We start from the raw sequence: 19,936 nt of genomic DNA on the forward strand, positions 1-19,936 counted from the left end.
ATTCCCCTTATTAAGTGATAAAAAAAATGTACAAATGCAACGCAGCACATATTTACTCACATAGGGCGCACTTTAAAGTCAAAAAAATTCCCCAAAGTAGACGGGGTGCCCAATCAGTATGCAAAAAAATCAAGATTCTGTAGATGCTGCAGTATGACGCTGACAGCTTAGCTGTCTGGGCACATTGCTTGCTGACGCGCTATATTTATATAGTGAAAAGGTGGAAGTATGAGTGTGTGCATATCATGCTTAAAGCATGACAATATTAGCAGTCGACGATGACGTTTTCGTCTTCTACCAGTGACCAGGAGGGTCCGGATTAGAGGGTATAAATATAAAGGTATAGACTATTAATGGGTAGTGATGGTTTTACAAAAAAACTACCTTTTTTCCCATACAGAAGTTGTTATACGGCACCGGTGTCAAAGTGGCGGCCCCGGGGGCCAAATTTGGCCTGCTGCATCATTTTGTGCGGCCCGAGAAAGTAAATCATGAGTTTCTATTTCAGGATCAAATTCAAATGATGATAGATGTACATTACATTTCCTGATTTTTCGCTATTTAAAATCAATCATTGAATATTTTCAATCCAATGTTATTTCTTTTGTGTTTTTAGTTCAAAAAACGTTTTGTAAAATCTAAAAATAAATATATAGACATTTTCAGTTTTCCACTTTAATATTGAACATAATTACAAAAGAATTGTTTCCATTTTAAATGAAGGATGATTAAAATAAATTTTCCATTACAAAGAAAAAAAAGCTCAAATAAACATTGCTTTAGATCTATAAAAACGGACTATTTAGGGATTTTAATCCAATTTAAAAAAATCTAAATATTACATCTAAAATGGTCCGGCCCACATAAAATTGAGTTGACGTTAATGCGGCCCGCGAACCAACCCGAGTTTGACACCCTTGTTATACGGCATACACAATTTGAAATGATCACAAAAAAATGTATAAAATACGGGAAAAGCTTATTAATTGACAGTTATGTGACGATTTGTAATCGAAAGGTTGTTGTTAGGAGTTATGTAGCAAAGACCGAGTGGACAAAAGTATGTACCTGAAAAGTATTGTTCTGGCTAAAATGAGGTTGCGGTTCAAATTCCTTGGCATTAACAGGCTGACTCCGGACATGTAAAAGAGATCCCTGATCCTGGGCATCGTGCTGGGATTCTCGGTTCAGCTTACATAAAAGTGCCTCTGCAGATGTGAAAACAGCTTCCAATAATGCTGTGGATTCACTGGCTGTGAAAACCAGTATTGGGGAAAAAAAGGCATGAATTTTTTAGGGGGAAAAGGATGTAAAATTTGGATTTAAAATGTATTTTACCTTTGTCATTCATCTTTTTCACAATATTGTTGCATGGTTTGTCTCTCAAAGCATTCTGGGAAGCCAACATTTGTTTTAGGAGGCTCAGTTTTTCAGCATCCATGTTCTCAAAGACGTTCTTGAAGAAAATACATGCTTTGTCATTTGAGAAGACCAAAAAAGGATTTATATAAACATCAACGTGTTAAGAGTTTAGTCTCACCTGTAGGCCTTCAACCTGTTGGCTTATGCGGCGATAAAACTCTTGCGTGTCTTTACAATGGCGCGCCAACTGGGAGGCCACGTGCAGGTTCTGGTCTTCCAGTTTATCGTACAATGTCCGAACGTTGAACTCCTCCAAATCACGGCACGCAAATGCGATTCCTACACGACAAAAGTGCCGCTTAAAGCGTTACTCAAAGTGGATTTTCAAAATGTGCATGTAATAATGATAAATACCACAATCAAAATCAATGACGGCACCTGAGAGATCAAAATACCACCTCAGTTCCATAAGATAACAGCCATTATTTTTTATATTTTTATGATCAATCACACAGGCGAAAGCTCTTAAACACTGCCTGGTCACGCTCTCTAGACTTTTAAGTCAACCGTCAGGCACTAAAATGTCCCAGCAACCTGCATGAATAATGCAAAAAAGCACTTTTATTGTCAATACTCGCTTACTACACTGCCACTGCTGGCTTGGTGTTTTATTTCATTTGTTGTTTTAAGCCATGTTTAACCATCATCTGCCAATAGGAACCCCAAATCTTATTATAAAGCATTCATTAGATCAAGGGTGTCAGACTCGGGTTGGTTCGGTTTCATGTGGGCCGGACCATTTTAGATATAATATTTAGATATTTTTCTTATAAATGGATTGAAAGAACTGGATCAAAAGCCCTGAATATTCCGTTTTTTTTTATAGATCTAAAAAAGTGTTTAAATGAGCTTTTTTTCTTAGTAAGGGAAAATCTCTTTTAATCATTATGTTCCATATTAAAGTGGAAAACAGAAAATATTTTTATATATTTTTAGATTTTACAAAATGATTTTTGAACTAAAAACAAAGAAAAAAATTGATTGAAAAATTTCAATTATTGATTTAAAAGGGGGAAAATCAGCAAAAAAAAAACGATTTTTGAACTAAAAACTGAAAAAAAATGATTAAAAAATTGCAATTATTGATTTAAAAGGGGGAAAATCAGGAAATTTAATATACATCTATACTCTTCATTTTAATTTGATCCTAAAACAGAAAGTCGGTACTCATGATTTACTTTCCCGGGCCACACAAAATGATGCGGCGGGCCAGATTTGGCCCCTGGGCCGCCACTTTGACACCTATGCATTAGATTTTAAGGTAATTATGGCAAAAAGCTAGCTATCGCACAGCTTTGTGCTCACCACGTTAATTTGGGCTTTTCTGAAACTACTGTATAGGAACCCAAGTGGCGTACAGGCCTTTGTGTTACAGTAAGATACATTGAATTTTTTGTCCTAAACATGACCACAAGCTCCCAACTAGTTATGCATACAGCGCATACATTCCGCCTACGTTGATTTTAAGTAAGGGGGCTCACCGCCTTTGGAGATAAGGGGCTCCTCTGCCTCGGCTCCCTCTCCCGCACTTCTAGGGCCCGGAAAGCCACAGAAACTGGAGAGACACAAGCCGAATGAATTTTAGAGCCATTTGTAAAATAACCCACAGAGGTAGGGAACAAGCAATTGCATTATTTTTCATTTGAAAAAGCGTACTTGTCTCCACCGCACGGGCACTCCATAGGACGAGGGGGGTCGCCGAGGCTGCGCCACCTGGGCTTCGTCCTCCCCTGAGCGACTAAGTTGGCTTTGCCGGGCCAAATAATCAAAGCCGTTATGCTGACGGCCACGACGAACGCTGACAACACGCTCAGGAGACCTGAACACATTACATTGCCGTCTGGTCGCTTTAATATGAGAACAGGGAAGTGTTGTAATAGGAATTGTCACTTTGAAGAAAATGTTTAGGGTAGCGTTGTGAAATAAATGGACGGTGTTGTGCTATGTCAACACTGTAAACCAGGGGTGTCAGACTCGGGTTGGTTCGCGGGCCGCTTTAACGTCAACTTGATTTCACGGGGGCCGGACCATTTTAGATATAATATTTTGCTTTTTTAAAATAAATTGATTAAAAGAACTGGATTAAAAGCCCTGAATATTCAGTTTTTTATAGATCTGAAACAATGTTTATTTTAGCTTTTTTAAAATATATTTTTAAATTTTACAAAATGATTTTTGAACTAAAAACACAGACAAAATGGATTAAAAAATTACAATTATTGATTTAAAAGGGGGGAAATCAGGAAATTTAATATACAACTATACTCTTCATTTTAATTTGATCCTAAAACAGAAAGTCGGCACTCATGATTTACTTTACCGGGCCGCACAAAATGATGCGGCGGGCCAGATTTGGCCCCAGGGCCGCCACTTTGACACGTGTGCTATGTAATAGGTGGCTAGGGCATATTTTTCAGGTAAATGGTAGCCTTTGAAAGGAAAATCAAGGGACAATTTTAGCTTGAGTTTGTTGGTGAAAGCTGTAAATTTCATTCAGAATTTCATATGAACTTTTTAAACTATTTTTATCATAGTTTTATCAAATGAATGAAAATGTGAACTCTCCACGGGGATTTTTTGCATCTCAAGAATATGTTTACTCCTTGAGATTTTGGAAAATCATTTAATTTGAAAATTTATATTATATGAGGTAGGTACCATCGAGTGGACTGTTTTTTTATTTATTTATTTTTTACCAGGTCTTATAACATCATTAAAGGTTAAAAATAAACCGTTAAATTAAAACAGATCTCAACTCTCAGACCTATTCATCCAATTATTAATAATAATTATTATTAATTTTCTGAATGGCTTATACTCCTTGAGATTTTGGAAAATCATTCAATTTGAAAATTAATATTATATAAGGTAGGTACCATCAAGAAGACTGTTTTTTTTAAATAATTTATTTATTTTTACCAGGTCTTATAATATTATTAAAGGTTAAAAATAAACCGTTAAATTAGAACAGATCGCAACTCTCAAACCTATTCATCCAATTATTAATAATTATTATTATTAATTTTCTGAATGGCTTATACTCCTTGAGATTTTGGAAAATCATTCAATTTGAAAATTAATATTATATGAGTTAGGTACCATCGAGCGGACTGTTTTTTTAAATTTATTTATTTTTACCAGGTCTTATGACTTCATAATAGGTTAAAAATAAACCGTTAAATTAGAACAGATCTCAACTCTCAGACCTATTCATCCATGTATTAATTAGCATTTACGTTAATTAGCCAAAGGGGGCAACAACTCAGTTTGATGTCCGCACCACAGAACGATCAACCACAATACAAAGCAAAATGTGAAATTATTACTGTTAAATTCATTTTCAAGCAGATGTTCAGGACTAGCCAATTTGTACGATTGCTTAAAAAGATGGAGGACCACCTGAAGAATACTGACCAGCAATTGTTGCCCACTCCGGTAGATGGTTTAATCGGTGCTGCTTGATGATTCCAAACTTAACAAGCTGCTCTGGGGTCATGGCCTGGAAGGCCGGGGTCCGCGGGTTACACTCTGTCCCGTCCTCACTCACCACGACCAGCAAACTCCAATCCGGGACGCTGCTGTCCACGAAGACATATTTCCCCGTTTCGTAAAAAGCGTGGGCGAACCTGCGAGGAGATCAAAACGCACTCGTCGCCATCTAAAAATATCCCGCCAGAAGTTCCTTCTCATTACCAACTGTTATTCAGATTCGAGTGTTTGATGAGCGTCTGCACACGTCGGAAGACCCCAAAGTCCCAGCTGGGATTATTATTGAACAAGTGGTCTTTCTCGTAGACAGGGAAGTGGCTGAGGTTGCGATCTTCAAGAAATTGGATGGAATATTAGTCAAGATAGACGAAGAAAGGAGTCAAATAAATGAGGATTGCAAACCTGTGTGGTTAATGGTCAAATGGAAAATTAGCATGTCGCCGGGTGATAGGCAGGCAATTGGGTTGGGGATACGAGGACTGATGAATAAATCTTCCTCATAATCTCCTGTGGTTTTTCTCCATGTGGAAGCTAGGTTAGCTTCCGATTCTGAAAGGAGACGAATCCAGTTAGGCTCTGCTTTTTAAAACTTACTTCGTTATTGTATAGTACATTGAGAAGGTTAAAAACAAGTCGATTCACCAGAGAGAAATATCTCGACATCCTCTCTTTGTTTAGGAATCCAGCCAAAAACTCCTCCAGAGTCAAACTCAACCAAATAGATTTTTCCAATATCCTTCGCATGGGGATCTGCTCCTAAAACATCCGTTAAAGTCTATAACAAGAAAGACATGAGGAAATGAGACCGACTATTTCGACACGGAATAGCAACAACACAAACTGAGGTTTAGAGCTTTCAATCATAGAATTGTATTTGTTCGCCTGTTTCCAAAGAACTCAAGGAGAGCTTCGGCGCATAGTAATTTACCTTGTAATAACAATAATGTTGGATTGAAAGGGTCAAAGTCAACAAAATTCCAGGTGCTCTTAAACAATGACACTCAGTTCGACAAATTCGAGGTAAATAAGACCAACTTTGGAACACACAAAAAGAAGTTCACATTTTTTCTGTTTCAAGTTAAAACACAAACCTTGCTCATACATTTGTTTTTCTTGTTTACATAAGAATAAGCAGTACAGAGAAAGGATAGTTTCTTATTATTATTATTATTTAACCTTATAGGGCACTGATTTAAATCATCGACTACCATTGGTCAAACTAAATTGAACTTTTAGCCCCCTATATTACATACTACATATTTATTTGTCATTCTTCAGCCAAGCCAAAATTCATTAAACACAGTATTATTAATTTTCATTCATTTTCTGAATGGCTTATCCTCCCAAAGTTCGCGAGGGGTGCTTGAACTAGAGGCTGACGTGCTAACCACTCAATCACCGGCCCGCTATTATTAATATTTATCTTAAAATCTCACTTTATCCCACACCGTGCCGTCTCTCTCTACGATGCTGAGCATCAGATGCCCACTTGGGTCGAAACGGGCCGAAAGTCGAGGCATTTTGTAGAGGCAGGAAGTGTCGCAGAGCTCATCAGCAGTCACGTATATACGGCAGCGGCATCTGTAAAATCCAAAGCATGGATATCAAGCAATAACATATTTGACTGTCACTTCACGCAAGAGATTTGTAACCATATCTGCAGTTTTTTCCATATAGACGACACAATGAGATAAATATGCAGATGAAAATTATAGCGGATATTTACATGCCCATCTCCACATCCAGAGTTCCTCCATGTGGTCCGCAGGTTGGAGTGCAGGAATAAGTGGAAGGTGATACACACTCTCTGGAGCCTGCGAGCCTAACCTGCCCTGGAGCGCACCTCTTGTACAACTAAAAATACATATATATGTTAATATACACCCACACACACACACTATTAAATACAGGTAGATCTGCTTTCTATTCAGGATTATTGATATGAAAAGTTGCGGCAAACCTCAGGTTGGCAGTCCAGTGCACTGTCATATATCGAGCTTTTGAAATCTAGCTCATTATAAAAGATGAATCCAGTTCGGCACACGCAAGCCCCGTCCGAGCGATGAAAAGCCCGATTTTTTCCGATGCAGGTACACGACGATGAACCTATGTGGGCATGTAAGATTGACAAATTGTGGTTAGACAATTATAGAGTTATGCAAAACTTTAAACTTTGTGGGCCAATCTATTTAGTGGATGAGCCTGAAAGAGCCTTTGAGAAGTTTTGCATTGAAAAAAAAACATTGCCTTCACTGTATAAAAGTCAAATCTGAGTTATCACATCCATGACACAATGCCACTGAAAATAAAATCTTTTTTTAATTAAATCACACATTTTGTAATATACCGTGTACCATAACGGCTTAATCATTTACCGGCGACCAGTCCAGGATTTATCCTGACTCTGTTCCAAAAGATCACAAGCTCAATATGAGAAAAAAGCAATATAGACAATAGATGGATGGACTTTAACATTTTCCATTTCCGGCCCTATCTGCACACCGGTGAACTGACAAATTGCCACAGACGTCTGCAAAGAATTGCCAATTCTTGACTTTTTTTTTACTTTTCCACTTCCAAGTCAGAGTCTCCCTAAACTCCCCTAAAATGTTGCAACTTTCAAATGTATTTTTTTCCCTCAGCATTTTAAAATAAGTGAAATGCTAGAGATCATTTAACATTCACCTGAGAGCGAAGTAGAGGAGCTGCCACAAGGGAAGCAGGCGCTCTGTGCGTGGACGTGGTTGAAGGTATCGGCGGGACACCGATGACAATCCGCCAAAGTTTTGGCATGGCTCGCATTGCCGAAGGACCCCGGGGGGCAGGGTGTCGGTCTTGTGGATCCGGGCGGACATACGTGCCCCTGAGGGCAAGGGTTGGTTTTGTACTCATCTGTACCTATAGGATAAAAACATTGAGACTTATATGACGGGAACAGGAAGTTAAATAATGGTTCCTTCTTCTAGGATGAGATAATGGTACGTGTGGTTGAGTTATTTTTCATAAAGGAGTGGTTAGTGCGTAAGCCTTGCAGTTCTGGGGTCCTGGGTTCGATTTCGGGTTGGTCCCCACTGTGTGAAGTTTGCATATTGTACTCCGGGCTTGCGTGGGTTTTCTATGTGTACTCCGGTTTCCTCCCATATCCTAAAACTATGCATGCTAGGCTAGCTGGTTGAACGCTCTAAATCACAGGTGTCAAAGTGGCGGCCCGGGGGCCAAATCTGGCCCGCCGCATTATTTTGTGCGGCCCGAGAAAGTAAATCATGAGTGCCGACTTTCTGTTTTAGGATCCAATTCAAATGAAGAGTATAGATGTATATTAAATTTCCCGATTTTCCCCCTTTTAAATCAATAATTGTCATTTTTAATCCATTTTTTCTGTTTTTAGTTAAAAAATCATTTTGTAAAATCTAAAAATATATTTAAAAAAGCTAAAATAAACATTGTTTTAGATCTATAAAAAATGAATATTCAGGGCTTTTAATCCAGTTCTTTTAATCCATTTATTTAAAAAAAAACAACTAAATATTATATCTAAAATGGTCCGGCCCACATGAAATCGAGTTGACGTTAACACGGCCCGCGAACCAACCCGAGTCTGACACCCTTGCTCTAAATTGTTCCTTGCTATGTCTCCTCGTGCCCTGTGATTGGCTGGCCACCGATTCAGGCTTGTGCCTGAACTCAGATGGGATAGGCTCAAGCACCCCCCCATGCTCCTTGTGAGGATAACCGGTTCAGAAAATGAATGAGTTACAGCAAACAGTTTAACCCAGTCTCAAAAGTCATGAGGTATCTGGTCACAAAGGACCCTCAACAGGAATTTGGATGGAAGGGTTGATTTGTTTTTTGGTTTTTTTTTGTCCTTGATACTACAAATATGCACATACCTGGCGGGCAAAAGAATCCTGGAGGGCATGGCAGGCATTCTAAAAGAGTGGACAGGGAAGGGCGGTAGGTGCCACCCTCACAAACACTGCAGGAGCAATTCTTGGATGTTCTGAACCCGCTGGTGTTCACAGGCTTTGTACCTCCATCGCAGGATTTCATGGAAGAACTGTTGGCTGGGCAATAGAAGGGAAATGGACAGCTGTGGAGAACAAGCAACAAGGTTATTTAGGAATCCTTTCTATTATTTAAAAAAAGAAAAATCCCCTGCAAAGTCAGCCACACTCTGTTAAGCTCTTATCTATAACACCTCTAAAAAATGAATTTCTATGCAAATAAAGGTAAGGGTATTGCAAGGTTAGTGAACTCACAGTTGTTCGGGGAGATGGTAAGATGGCGACCCCGCTGCACACACGTAACCTGCCGGGCATATTTGAGGGTCGGCCGTTTGTGGTTCGCAGTAGGATCCGGCTCTGCATAATTTCTCCGCACTAGAACCTGATGAGTGCGTAAAAAATGTCAAGGTAGAATGTTATTGTTGGCCATGCGCACGGAATTCAAAATAACAGTTAATATTATAGCAGGATGATGGGCTATTTGGCTCTTTTCCTACCCAGGTGTGTTCTTTCGAAACTGTGGCCACACGAATGAATGCTTTAAATCGCATTATACAAGTATAATGAGATTTAAAGCTCACCATGAAGTGCACAATTAACACTAACAAATAAATAGTCAATACATAAATAGTCAAAGCAACCACAAACAAAGAGATAAATAATAATACATAAATAATCAATAAACAAGAAACAAATAAATAGTCAACATAATAAATAAGTAGTCGTCAACATAGAGTAGTCACAAACAGATAAATAAAAATACATAAAAAAATTAATAAACAAGTCATACATGAATAGTCAACATAATAAATAAGTAGTAGTCAACATAGATAATTAGTCACAAACAGATAAATAATAATACATAATCAATAAACAAGTAATAAATAAATAGTCAACATAAATAAGTAGTAGTCAACATAGATAAGTAGTCAACATAGATAAGTAGTCAACATAGATAAGTAGTCTACATAGATAAGTAGTCAACATAGATAAGTAGTCAACATAGATTAGTCAACATAGATAAGTAGTCAACATAGATTAGTCAACATAGTTAAGTCAACATAGTTAAGTCAACATAGTTAAGTCAACATAGATAAGTAGTCAACATAGATTAGTCAACATAGATTAGTCAACATAGATTAGTCAACATGGATTAGTCAACATGGATTAGTCAACATAGATTAGTCAACATAGATTAGTCAACATAGATGAGTAGTCAACATAGATTAGTCAACATAGATTAGTCAACATAGATAAGTAGTCAACATAGATACGTAGTCAACATAGATAAGCAGTCAACATAGATAAGCAGTCAACATAGATAAGTATTTATGTAAATTGCACTCGTGAAATGAAAATGTTCTGCTTTGACTGTACAGTAGATGGAAAACTTTGGCAAATGTGCGGGTGAACCTACCCATGGAGCATTGGTAAGAAGCCCTGCATGGAATCCCCTCCACATTGGGCTTCCCTGTGGCCTGAGGGTCCGGGCAATAGGTCCCCCCAGCACAAGGCTCGCATTGACTGGGTTGGCCGGCACCAGGCAGCATCCGCTTTGTGCCCGCCGGGCAGAAAATTGGCGGCCCGTAACCGGTGCACCAGAATCCGGGTGGGCAAGGATGGTTGGAATAGTCGACAAGCCCTGGAGGAAATTCATGAATCATATAATCATGTCAATATGATTAAAAAAAATAGTCGCTCATGTTGTTTTCTGTCATTCAGACTTCATTTCTGAATCCAAAGAAGTGTCACTCATAAATATGGTAACACTACTCTGTGAGTTTTTGTGTCCATAATTCCACCACTCGCTTCATCATACTTTTTAATAATTCCGCTCTTATCTCTGCCCCAGGTTCAGCCCGAAAAATAATAGAAATTATGCAAACTGAAATGAATATGACCTGAAAAGCCATTTTCCCTTAAACTGTTTAAGTAAATCCCAGTCGGAGGACGGACCTATTTTTTTTTGCAATATTACAAGATATAGCTCGACGTGTTCAATTTGCATCCATCGTTTTTTTAATTAACGTTAAAAATGACTTTTTGCAAGGCACCTGTGCTGTTGCAGTTGGAACCGGGTGGGCAGGGAATGCATTCGCTCTTACTGCTTGCACCCGGGGGGCCTCGGTAGGTGTACACGGGACACGGCTCGGGTCCGATCCATCCATTATTGTCGTCTCCGGGAAAAACGTTACAGTAATGGCCGGCGGGGCAGAGACGAGGGCTTGGCACTCCTGTAAACAAGCGCATGGTTAGACTGTTGCTTTTCGGTGAGTGGATCAATGATAGATGGACGCTATTAATTTGTCGTGAAATTGAAGAACTGATTTCAGTATATCATTAATCATACATGATGAGGTCATCCAAAACAGTGCTCCAGTGGCATTTAGCTAGAATATTTTTTGTGTGTGTGTGTGTGTGTTATTGCTGCCATGTGCTTCCCGTTCTCGTTATTTTCAGCTCCGGATCCGTCCGGAAAGTGACCCAAAATGGCGGCCAAGAAAAAAAGGCCAGGTTGGTTTCCAGGCAAAGGGATTAAAAAGTTTCAATGGTTTCCACAGAAAGGGATTAAAAAGTTTCAATGGTTTAAGTGAAATTAATAATGGCATGCAATCCATTACATTTCTAAATTGTAACAACAATATTACCAGGTTGGCACCAATGCCCAGTTGGACATGGTGAACAGTCTTGTGCTCTAGCACCCCCGGGGTTACTTCGAAAGGTGTTTCCAGGACACACCACAGCTTTTTCAGTTCCTTCGGGACAGTAGAAGCCTAAAAGAAAAAGTACAAAGTTACTTCCACTTTATTTTTTATGTCTAATGTACATTTTGGGGCAACCAAGGTCGATAAAATAAACATGACTACTTGGAATGCCAAAAAATGATTGATAGTGAGAGGATGCACATTAAAACAGTTTTTGAAAAAGCCCCTTGTATAGATACTTTCCTTATACATTTTTGAGCAATCATATTCAAGCTTTACATCTCTGAATTCCCTTTACAGAGTTTGAAATAACATACACCAAATAAGAGTGCAGTAATACCTTGAGATACGAGCTTAATGCGTTCCGGGACCCGAGCTCGAATCTCAAATCAATTTTTCCCATATAAAATACTAAATACAGATTAATCCGTTCCCACCTAGGACCAGCTAGCGGCCACATCATATGCGTGTATCTCAAATTTGTGTCATATTTCGAGGCAAAAATGTGCTCAGAATTTTGCTCGTACCTCAAATTTCTCGTAGGTTGGGACACTCGTATGTCAAATACAGATTAATCCGTTCCCACCTAGGACCCCCTAGCAACCGCATCGTATGCGTGTATCTCAATTTTGTCTCATATCTCAGGGCAAAAATGTGCTCAGAATTTTCCTCGTATCTCAAATTTCTCGTGGTTTGGGTCACTCGTATGTCAAGGTATTACTGTATATACATTAAGTATTTCATAGCCATGGTTGTGTTACCTGGTGGACAAGGTCCAGCACACGGCGTGCCCCAATGACACAGGGTTGGGTCAAGTATTGATCCGTGAGGAGTGAAATCTGCACTACCCGAAACACAAAGATAGCCTGCTGCACACAAGCCTTGTATCCTTCCCGCTCTGTTAAAAAGGAAGAACATCCATAAATTAATACGCATAGAACAGCATAAGTATGTTCTAAAAGTCGTGGCCGGATGATTCGCTGAAAGACGTTTCGCCGACGGACGTTTGACAGAGGGACAGGTCGCCGAATGGACGTTCGGCGACCTGTCCCTCTGTCAAACGTCCGTCGGCGAAACGTCTTTCAGCGAATCATCCGAGCACCCGTTTATCAGCGATCATTTGAGAAGAAAAGCAAATGTAGACGTATAGAAAGAGCTTGATGCATCCTATAATGCACATTGAATCGTAAATATGAACAACTTTGATTTTAATCTGAATTTAAACTTGTTTTGGGTGAGAATCTTGGAGGAATTCCAAGAAAGCAAATTATGTTGACATCATTTTTGGCAAATTTTACTTACCAGGAAATGAAGAGATTTTGTTCAATGCAAATTTAATGCACTTTTGCATAAAGGCAAACAAATATCTTAAATATATGTAATTCTATCTTTATTAGGTTTTTATGTCAGTTTTTTGGAAAGAAATATTTTCAAACCAATTTCAGTTTCTGGCAACACATGGAGTAATTGTGTTGAACTATTTTTTTGTCACATTTAGTCACCAGATGGGATGGCATATAGTCAATGTGTTTTATGTTATGTTCTATGTTGTCTCCCTTCCTCTGTAAATAGAGAAGCAAACAGATTGTCTCCACTTAACATTACATCTGTGTTCTTTTTCACCACGTTAGATGTAAATAAGCCCGACACCAGACCTAATAGCACACCTGCGTATTTCTCATAAAGCATTGATGTGCACATTTCTGAGCAATCGCTAAAACGCTTCCTGCATATAAGTACGAAATCATTTCCAATCAATTATTCACATCATAATCATTTTTAAAAATCCCCACTATTTTGCATGCTGAACCCACAACTGGCACGGCCATGTTAAACTGGCCGAACGCCAACATTTTACTGGGAGCGCGTGAAAAGCAAAGCAGAAACGTGATTATTTTGTTGACTTCCCTCCGAGTGTGTACCGGTGCCATCGGTGCATCTGTGCTCCCGTCTTGGCAACGAGCGCGGGTTGCCAGACGTGAGCGCCTGTCACATGAGTGTGACAGGTGCATGCGCACATAGCTGATTGGCTGGGCATGCCCCAAAATTTTTTTTACCTGCAGAATCTTCCTGGCGGACAGGATAAGCATTCTCTAGCATCGTGTAGTCCTCTGTTGTTTGGATCACTGTATGACCCATTAGGACACGGATGAGGCACCATGGTACCTAAAAACAGCGGTTTCAGTAGAGGTTATAGCACAGGGATGACAGTTATCGGCTATATTCATTTAAAAAATGGTGTTTTATGATCTGAATCTTAATTACCTGCTGGGCAGAATGAATGTGGGGGGCAAATCTGAGGCTCTCCTACAATGGCTTCCTCACAAAAGAAGCCAGGTCGGCAGGGGATGCATTTGTCCGAGCCTGGGTTTGGTTGATATTCTCCTTTTGGGCATGGTAGGGCGAAGGGAGAACCTTGTGGGCAGTAGTGGCCCTTAACAAGAACCATATTTAAAGTATAAGAGAGCATCATAACATAATACGGGTGACGAATGTGGGGTAAAAAGGGTTCTCCAAGGACTGATATAGATATCATATAGACATATGGGTACTTAGACACAGATTTCTAGATTGAATGTGCTAATTAAATGAGTGTTTCTCCATTTTTATAGGTATGCGAGTCGGTTTAATCAGTGTACCAGAAAAGTGTGAATAGTCTGTGGTATTTCGCTAAAAGGTTGAATTTTTTTAAACTCATCTGTTCTGCCATAATTAAAGAAAGTTGATAGAGAAAGACTGAGGTTAAATTGGGATTTTGCACCCCTAAATTGAAAGGAGCGCTCCATTTCCAAAAAATAAAAGGTTGGATCTGTCATATTTCATCATGTGATTTCATGAATTATTTTAGACATTTAGGTGGATTGATTTTTTTTCTATTCAACATTCTGCATGCTACTCTGTATATTGATAATTAGATGCTATGTCAGATGTTGAGTACATTCAGACAGCAAAATAAGTCATCACTTATTGATGAGTTTATCAGATTTGTGTTTATTTACAAAAGACCTAGACATCACAATTTTATATTACGTATAAAGTTGACTGAAAGTGCTCTGTGAGATTTTTTCTTTTTGAAATGAGGGAAAACAGCACAGGAAGACCATAGTTAAGAACCAAAATTATACAAAATAAATAAAATAATAATAAATAAGTAATGGTTGCCTTGAAAATACTTACTTTAGGACACAAGAAGGAATATGGAGTGGTTGAGGAGAAGTCATACGGGCAGTAAAAACCAGCAGCACAGGGCCCACTTGGACTGGCAAGACCTTCAGAAGAGCAATAGTGACCTGCAGGACAGGTAGAACAGCTCTCCATGGAAACACCACCTGCGGTAAAACAATCATGGAAAATGACCGTCAAGCCAGTCCAATTTTTTTTAATGCATTCGTCTTTACAGTGCGCACCAAAACTGTTAAAAATACATAGATTACCGGTCATGTTGCGAATGCTGCCATGAGGGCAAGGAACTGGAGCGAGACACCCTGCTGGGCAAAAGTGACCCGCAGGGCAAGGCCCATTCTCGGGGAAGCTATCTGCATTTTTTGGCACGGGTCCCACGGCTCCACTTTGGCAAGAAAAGCCTTCCAAGCAAGAACCTACACCAAATCAACAAGGCGTTATATCATCGAGTTACCGTAGACCACAGGTGTCAAAGTGGCGGCCCGGGGGCCGAATCTGGCGCGCCGCATCATTTTGTGTGGCCCGGGAAAGTAAATCATGAGTGCCGACTTTCTGTTTTAGGATCAAATTCAAATGAAGAGTATAGATGTATATTAAATTTCCTGATTTTCCACCTTTTAAATCAATAATTGTCATTTTTTAATCCATTTTTTCAGTGTTTTTAGTTCAAAAATCATTTTGTAAAATCTAAAAATATATTTTAAAAAAGCTAAAATAAACATTGTTTTAGATCTAAAAAAATCTGAATATTCAGGGCTTTTAATCCATTTATTAAAAAAATCTAAATATTATATCTAAAATGGTCCAGCCCACATGAAATCGAGTTGACGTTAAAGCGGCCTGCGAACCAACCCGAGTCTGACACCTTTGCCGTAGACCGGGGCTAAACAAATACCTTGGGGTGACGAAGCTCCATACGTGCCGCAATACAATCCGGGGGGACAAGCGACGCAGGCTGAGCGGGAGTGTGCGCCCGTCTGGTTATTGAACGTCCCTAAAGGGCAAGCCTGGGGAAGGGCGGCTCCGGCAGGACAATAGTGACCTAGGGAGTTGATATCGAGGTCATACGGCCGTCCCCCCAACAACAATTAACGATCTGACTCGGTTCCGGCTCACCGAGTGGGCAGACCACGGGCTCCAGGGTGGCTAAAGAGGAGCATGTCATTCCTCTAGGGCACACCAGGCACTCGGTGGCTCCGGGGGCCGGACTGTAAGTGCCGGGCATGCATGGCAGTGCTCCGGCTGAGCCGACGGGACAGCTGTGACCCGGGGGGCATGGGTAGCCATGGGAACCGTCAGACGGGGTGGGACTGGAGCTGCCGCTGAGGCAAACGTACCTGTTTGTAGAAGCAGAAAAAAACAGGGAAAATTCGTTTAGGTTTTGGAATAGCATTAGTATGAATAATAGCCCAAAATATTAGACAACATGGTGTAACAGCCGAAAATTATTCCATGAGTGATGATAGAGTAAGTACATCGGTAGGATTTTTCCGTTTTTTTCGGTATATAAGTCGCAGAAGCCAAATAATGCACTATGAAAGGAAATACTATAACCAAAGTGCAAAATAAGACCCGGTTAGTGTATGTTAACGTTAACAGGGTCTTATTTTGTCCTTTGGTTATATTTCCTTTCATAGTGCATTATTTGGGTTATGCGACTTATATACCGAAAAAACGGAAAAGGTAACTTCATATTCTCCGTTTGTTTGAATAACTTTAGCCTAAAAAATATAACATAACAAGCAGTTCACAGTCAGGAGAAAAATAAGACATACATAAGTCATACTTGAGTATAAGTTGCAGGCCAAACTAGGAAAAATGTATGATTTTAGATTAAAAATACGGTAACTGTTAACTCGTTTTAGTTTTCTAACCTGGTCAGAAGCGGTAGGAGCAGTAGATTTTGGTCCAATTAAGTGAATAAATACCATTTAAAAAATGGCTCCATTGTTCAAATGCAAATAGTTTAGAGGATATTATGAAAATACAGTGTTTTGCATGTCCCGCCTCCAAGACAGACTTCTTAACACCATTTTTTTTTAAATGGTAATGACCGAAAAACAATTTGGCACAAGATTTTAAGACCTCATTGGAAGCCTGAACATTGACAAATGCGCAAATTTAAAAATGTTAATTATTTTGTCATTAGGCTTTTGATTCTATCATTGCCCATGTAATAATATATATTAACATTGATTTGCAGTTATGGATCACCCTCGATGGTAAAACCATAATGGATTTTTCCTCCTCCTCGTCACTTTATTTTAATTGTCAGGCCAAACTAAAAGCACGAAATTAGCATTTGATAGTAGCTTAAAATATTTTCATGAAAAAAGAAAAAAACCTAAACATTTTCCTTCCTTTTAGCAGCCAAGTGTGAGGGAAAAAAAAAACCAATCCCACAATATTCGTCTGAAATATTCATGAGCTCTCAGAAAGATGTCATATTAATCTGTAGAAGAGTAGAAAACGGAAAATTTTAAACAATGTTTATACCCGGCATAACATGGGAGGGCATCAGCGAGATCGGTGCTTGCAGGTCTATCACAGAACTTTCCAGGGGGGCAAGGGAGACAGTCCTCAACCCCTTTTAGACCACTGGAGATGGAAAATGAGCCCGCAGGGCACGGAATTGGATTTTTCGTTCCAGCGGGACAAAAGTAGCCAGAGGGACAAATATGGCTTCTCGTAGAATTACTCTGAGGAAGAGCCAAAAACAATTGAGCATGTATTGATGTACCGTCACACACAACATTGCTGTGCTGATTTAGAATAATATTTACTGCCAAGATGCCTTCCTGGAAATGCCATCCATGATACTAATATAAGGAAATATGACTTGTTTTGGGTCAGTCTGCAACCACAATTAGATTTAAAGGCTAGTTTTTGAAAATGGTAAAAGCATGGGTAAATGGATAGCATTTTTTAGAAATGCTGGTTGTAAATAAACAGGACTTTTAATTGGAATGATGGGAACAGGGTTCAGATTTTTTAATTCAATGGATTGTAAAATGGATATAAATATTTTTTTCAAGGAAATATAAGATATAGGCTATATTTTATGGAGGAAAAAAAGAGAAAAATACTTGATACTCGGACGAATTTGAGCTAGTTGATCCACTGGGACAATAATATCCAGCCTGGCACAATCCTGAGGGCTGCGAAAGACCAAGCTGAGAGCAAAACATTCCTTCAAGAAAGAGCAGAGAAAAGTTGTTGAAAAAACACCGATTCTCTACACAATACACCAATTACCCCAAACAAGTTGAGCGACTCAGTCCGCGGAGACTTCTAGAAATTCCAAAGCTATCAAAACTTTTTAAAAGCCTGTGTTTTCTTGTCTGCGGCAACTCAATTAAATCCCCCAAAAATGGTTTAAATGTGAACATGACCCTTACAGAGACCTCCATCTTTACACCCTTTCACTCATGGTTTGCAAGAATATCCAATTTTAGAGGACAATTTACCCGAGTTATATAGCGTCATTGACAAGGAAATGTTTGCAGCAAATAAGCAGCAACAAAAAAACTGGTCACATGGCAGAATTCCAACTAATAAACCATTATTGTGCTGTAAAGCACTGGTCTAGGTGGATTGTAATAGCAATACCAATAGTGGCAATAGAAATTGACCTCATGTGGATATTATAAATCAAACAATTACCCGCAGGGCACGGTTGGCAAGCCTCAAGACTTGACGCTCCAGGTTGGTTCTGAACAGTTCCAGCTGGACAAGGGAAGCCCAATTCTTGTGCCATTCCAGGTGGACAGTAATATCCAACCACACATAAAGTGGGCTGTCCAGTACCTGCAGTTGAAGCCACAAAAAACAAAGCAAATGAGATACTAATGGGTTTTAGGCTTTCAATAGATAAGGATGCCTAATTTGTAAAACTTGTCCAAGTTAAATGCCTTGTTAGAAAAGATGAATCCATATGAAAAAGAGGCATTAATTGATTTTCAACATAAATTCTGCTGTATTTTCCTTGAATTGCTGTAACATGGGCCTATGTTTGGTTTTTCTTTGTTATTCTTAAGACTCTCTAGTTCACATGTGTCAAAGTGGCGGCCCGGGGGCCAAATCTGGCTCGCCGCATCATTTTGTGTGGCCCAAGAAAGTAAACCATGAGTGCCGACTTCATGTTTTAGGATCAAATTAAAATGAAGAGTATAGATGTATATTAAAATTCCTGATTTCCCCCCTTTTAAATCAATAATTGTAAATTTTTAATCCATTTTTCTGTGTTTTTAGTTCAAAAATCATTTTGTGAAATCTAAAATTATATAAAAAAGGCTCAAATAAACATTGTCTTAGATCTACAAAATACTGAATATTCAGGGCTTTTAATCCAGTTCTTTAAATCCATTTATTAAAAAAAAAATCTAAATATTATATCTAAAATGGTCCGGCCCACATGAAACCGAGTTGACGTTAAAGCGGCCCGCAAACCAACCCGAGTCTGACACCCTTGCTCTAGTTCCTCACTACACATTCACCTTTCACCATCACCCTCCCATTTCACATATCTTCTCCCTTCATCTCCTTCAGTATCCCCTGGCTTAAATAGAGCCCCCCTTAATCGAGAAGGCACTGCTATGTACATTAAATAGCGTGTCTATCCAAAGGTGTTTTTGGATCACTATCCCCGCTGTTCTCTTCCTCCCTAAACTCTTCTTTCCAGTTGCATTCCCCAAATAAACAAGACAAAATAGCAACCGCAACACAAGTACATCAAACTGTGTTTTGGGATAAGGCTTTAATTAGCTACTTGGCAATTCTACCCAACGTATAAAACATCTATCTCAATTTGTGGGTACAGAATGAGGAGTGACTTTTGTCTATATAGTGTTTTCAGTTTGGGAATTTCTCTCTGTTGGTCTCACCTTGCCCAATAAAGTATTTACATAGACATCCCCTGTCTCTTACCTTGACAGTAGTATCCAGCAGTACACTCGGTACAATTGCTCAGGTGCGAGATGCCCGTCACGGAGCTAAATGTTCCTGCGGGACAGGGAATCGGGGCTGGAGTTCCACCAGGGCAGAAAAAACCAACGGGGCAGAGAGACTGATCCGCCCGGTTTGATCCCCGATCACAATAAAAGCCAGGTCGACAGTCACCTAAAGCATAACGAG

General features: G+C 39.3%; 1 protein-coding gene across 1 annotated transcript in view; it reads right to left on the minus strand.

The window, feature by feature from the left end:
- Positions 1 to 19,936, minus strand: part of LOC144083617 (uncharacterized) — a 31,955-nt gene that overhangs the window by 6,072 nt on the left and 5,947 nt on the right. Inside the window, exons 11-39 of the mRNA XM_077611599.1 lie at positions 19,730 to 19,921; positions 18,467 to 18,610; positions 17,890 to 17,993; positions 17,300 to 17,502; positions 15,920 to 16,140; positions 15,699 to 15,845; positions 15,055 to 15,219; positions 14,798 to 14,949; positions 13,886 to 14,054; positions 13,678 to 13,786; positions 12,382 to 12,518; positions 11,564 to 11,689; positions 10,970 to 11,149; positions 10,333 to 10,557; positions 9,171 to 9,297; positions 8,802 to 9,001; positions 7,597 to 7,809; positions 6,872 to 7,017; positions 6,638 to 6,765; positions 6,348 to 6,492; positions 5,554 to 5,686; positions 5,314 to 5,460; positions 5,116 to 5,242; positions 4,837 to 5,048; positions 3,079 to 3,241; positions 2,904 to 2,977; positions 1,541 to 1,701; positions 1,339 to 1,456; positions 1,069 to 1,253 (exon numbers count right to left, since the gene is read on the minus strand). Of these exons, the coding sequence (XP_077467725.1) occupies positions 1,069 to 1,253; positions 1,339 to 1,456; positions 1,541 to 1,701; positions 2,904 to 2,977; positions 3,079 to 3,241; positions 4,837 to 5,048; positions 5,116 to 5,242; positions 5,314 to 5,460; positions 5,554 to 5,686; positions 6,348 to 6,492; positions 6,638 to 6,765; positions 6,872 to 7,017; positions 7,597 to 7,809; positions 8,802 to 9,001; positions 9,171 to 9,297; positions 10,333 to 10,557; positions 10,970 to 11,149; positions 11,564 to 11,689; positions 12,382 to 12,518; positions 13,678 to 13,786; positions 13,886 to 14,054; positions 14,798 to 14,949; positions 15,055 to 15,219; positions 15,699 to 15,845; positions 15,920 to 16,140; positions 17,300 to 17,502; positions 17,890 to 17,993; positions 18,467 to 18,610; positions 19,730 to 19,921 (4,553 nt within the window). The remainder of the gene's footprint in view (positions 1 to 1,068; positions 1,254 to 1,338; positions 1,457 to 1,540; positions 1,702 to 2,903; positions 2,978 to 3,078; positions 3,242 to 4,836; positions 5,049 to 5,115; positions 5,243 to 5,313; positions 5,461 to 5,553; positions 5,687 to 6,347; positions 6,493 to 6,637; positions 6,766 to 6,871; positions 7,018 to 7,596; positions 7,810 to 8,801; positions 9,002 to 9,170; positions 9,298 to 10,332; positions 10,558 to 10,969; positions 11,150 to 11,563; positions 11,690 to 12,381; positions 12,519 to 13,677; positions 13,787 to 13,885; positions 14,055 to 14,797; positions 14,950 to 15,054; positions 15,220 to 15,698; positions 15,846 to 15,919; positions 16,141 to 17,299; positions 17,503 to 17,889; positions 17,994 to 18,466; positions 18,611 to 19,729; positions 19,922 to 19,936) is intronic.

Source organism: Stigmatopora argus, chromosome 10, assembly GCF_051989625.1.
Source record: "Stigmatopora argus isolate UIUO_Sarg chromosome 10, RoL_Sarg_1.0, whole genome shotgun sequence".
Lineage (NCBI taxonomy): Eukaryota > Metazoa > Chordata > Actinopteri > Syngnathiformes > Syngnathidae > Stigmatopora > Stigmatopora argus.